Raw genomic sequence first — 2,021 nt, 5'->3', positions numbered from 1 at the left:
CTTCGAATTGATATTATAAAACTGGTGTCGAAAAAAGTATCGTTCAGGAACCATTATCGAAGTGAAGGTATTGGTTTTGGTACCGGCACCGAAGATTTTTGAACAATACCCAGCCCTAGTAGTGGCTATACAGTAGTAATAGTAACTCTATAGTATGTAGGAAGGGCTGTATAATAAGTAGTAGTAACTCTGTAGTACGGTAGTAGTAGGCAGAAAGGCTGTATCTCTGTAGCTATAAAGTTGTAGTAACTATAATAGGTTTTAGTAGGTAGTAAAGGCTGTATAGTAAGTAGTATACCCCTAGTAAGTAGTAAAGTATAGTAAGTAGGGGCTGATTAACCACTGAGTTTTGTGACCTGAGTCTGTTGTGACCATAATAATATCCGGTGTTGGATTGTAACTGATATCATGATGATGATGATGATGATGTGTTTTCTGGGTGCAGGTGGAGTCTGTGAGCAAAAAGGAGAAGGCCAAACAGAGGCCTCAGGCCCTGAATACTGTGGAGATGCTGAGAGTGGCCAGCTCTGCTTTAGGTAATCCCATCAGATCAGCTCAACACCATCCGCTCCAGCCCTTCATCAGTTTCATCTGTCGTTAAAGTTATAGTAGCTCTAGAGTAGGTAGTAGTAGCTGTGTAGTATCCATCCATCCTTGAGATATTCCTTTAACTTATAGGATGTTTTAGAATTACTCTGAGTCTGAAATAAACAATAATCTGTAGAACGGAGCTCCATGTTTGACCAGCCTTGGTCTGGAGGAAGATCAGACGTGTTGCCTGGTCGTTGCAGGTATGGGTCCCCAGCACACCATGCAGATCGCAGAGCGCCTTTACACCCAGGGCTACATCAGCTACCCTCGGACTGAGACCACCCACTACCCCGAGAACTTTGACCTGAAGGGGACCCTGAAGCAGCAGGTCAACAATCCAGCGTGGTCGGAGGAGGTAAGGCTGTGTGCTGCGAATCCATAATTAGTCAGCCTCATTTATTCAAGGATGAGTGCAAAACGTAATCAGAAGTATCTGACCATGAATATAAATATAAAACCTCGTTTAGAGTTTAAAATATTGTTTTTTTTATCAGGTGAAAGCGCTTCTGTCATCCGGTATAAACCGTCCCAGGAAGGGCAGCGACGCAGGAGACCATCCTCCCATCACTCCCATGCGTTGTGCGTCAGAGGGGGAGCTGGGTGAGTCATACAGGCTGCATGAAAGGGAATAATGAGTCTGCATAATGTTGTGTTGGGGTATGGTGTGTGTGTAGGCTCGTGTGCTGGTTTCCGGTGTTTCAGGGCTGGTTCCTAGCTCGTTCATGGAGTTTTTCTCTATTGTCTTCAAAGCAGAAGGATGAAGGGTCAGAAGAGACACAGCAGTGAATCAGACAAAAGTTAAAACGGAACCACAGGAGGCCTTATGCATCAGTTTAAAACACAAAAATCACAGAAGCTCCCAAAAAAAGTAGAAGAACCAATGATGAGAACCTGCAGGAGGAACAGAGGGTTTAAAAACAATCATCAGGCAACTAGTGATTAACATTAAATATCAAAGGAAAGGTCCTGTCATTATTTATACCTAAAACTAAAACGTGATTTAATGATTTTAGTGTTAATCAGTAAAATAAAAATAATCATTGAGTCTGGGAGCGGCCATTTTTTTCCCAAATACAGTAACCCCTCCCTCCTGCCATCTTCCAGCAGTGACGTCACGGTGTGGTAAGCCTAGCGCCATTCTCCCCGCTTTACAAGCAAAATCAATGGGAACTACTAGACACATCTGCAATCAACAACAATTATTGAAGATTTCCAGAGGACTTCACCATTGAAATTCACCAGAGCTATAGTGAAACTGACAATGCCCACGTGCATGGCAGCTGGATGCTGGAATACATCGGGTAAAAGTAAAAAAATAAAATTAGCTATTCCACCTTTCTGATTCCTGATTCTCCACGGACGGGTTGGTCGTTGGATCGCCAACTTGAAGAGGGAGGATTTGCCATCGAACTTCTGGCCAGAGAAAAAAC

General features: G+C 43.3%; 2 protein-coding genes across 2 annotated transcripts in view; one reads left to right on the top strand and one right to left on the bottom strand.

The window, feature by feature from the left end:
- LOC107092440 (interleukin-17A-like) overlaps positions 1-2,021 on the bottom strand; it is a 57,390-nt gene that overhangs the window by 18,267 nt on the left and 37,102 nt on the right. The window lies entirely within an intron of this gene.
- The window catches only part of top3b (topoisomerase (DNA) III beta), a 23,278-nt gene that overhangs the window by 10,903 nt on the left and 10,354 nt on the right, over positions 1-2,021 (top strand). The window contains 4 exon segments of the mRNA XM_015386921.1: positions 362-437; positions 439-536; positions 792-946; positions 1,086-1,220. Coding sequence (XP_015242407.1) covers positions 362-437; positions 439-536; positions 792-946; positions 1,086-1,220 — 464 coding nt within the window.

The sequence above is a fragment of the Cyprinodon variegatus genome, unplaced genomic scaffold, assembly GCF_000732505.1.
Source record: "Cyprinodon variegatus isolate N-32 unplaced genomic scaffold, C_variegatus-1.0 Scaffold381, whole genome shotgun sequence".
Taxonomy (NCBI): Eukaryota; Metazoa; Chordata; class Actinopteri; order Cyprinodontiformes; family Cyprinodontidae; genus Cyprinodon; species Cyprinodon variegatus.
This window is presented reverse-complemented; position numbering and strand designations above follow the sequence as displayed.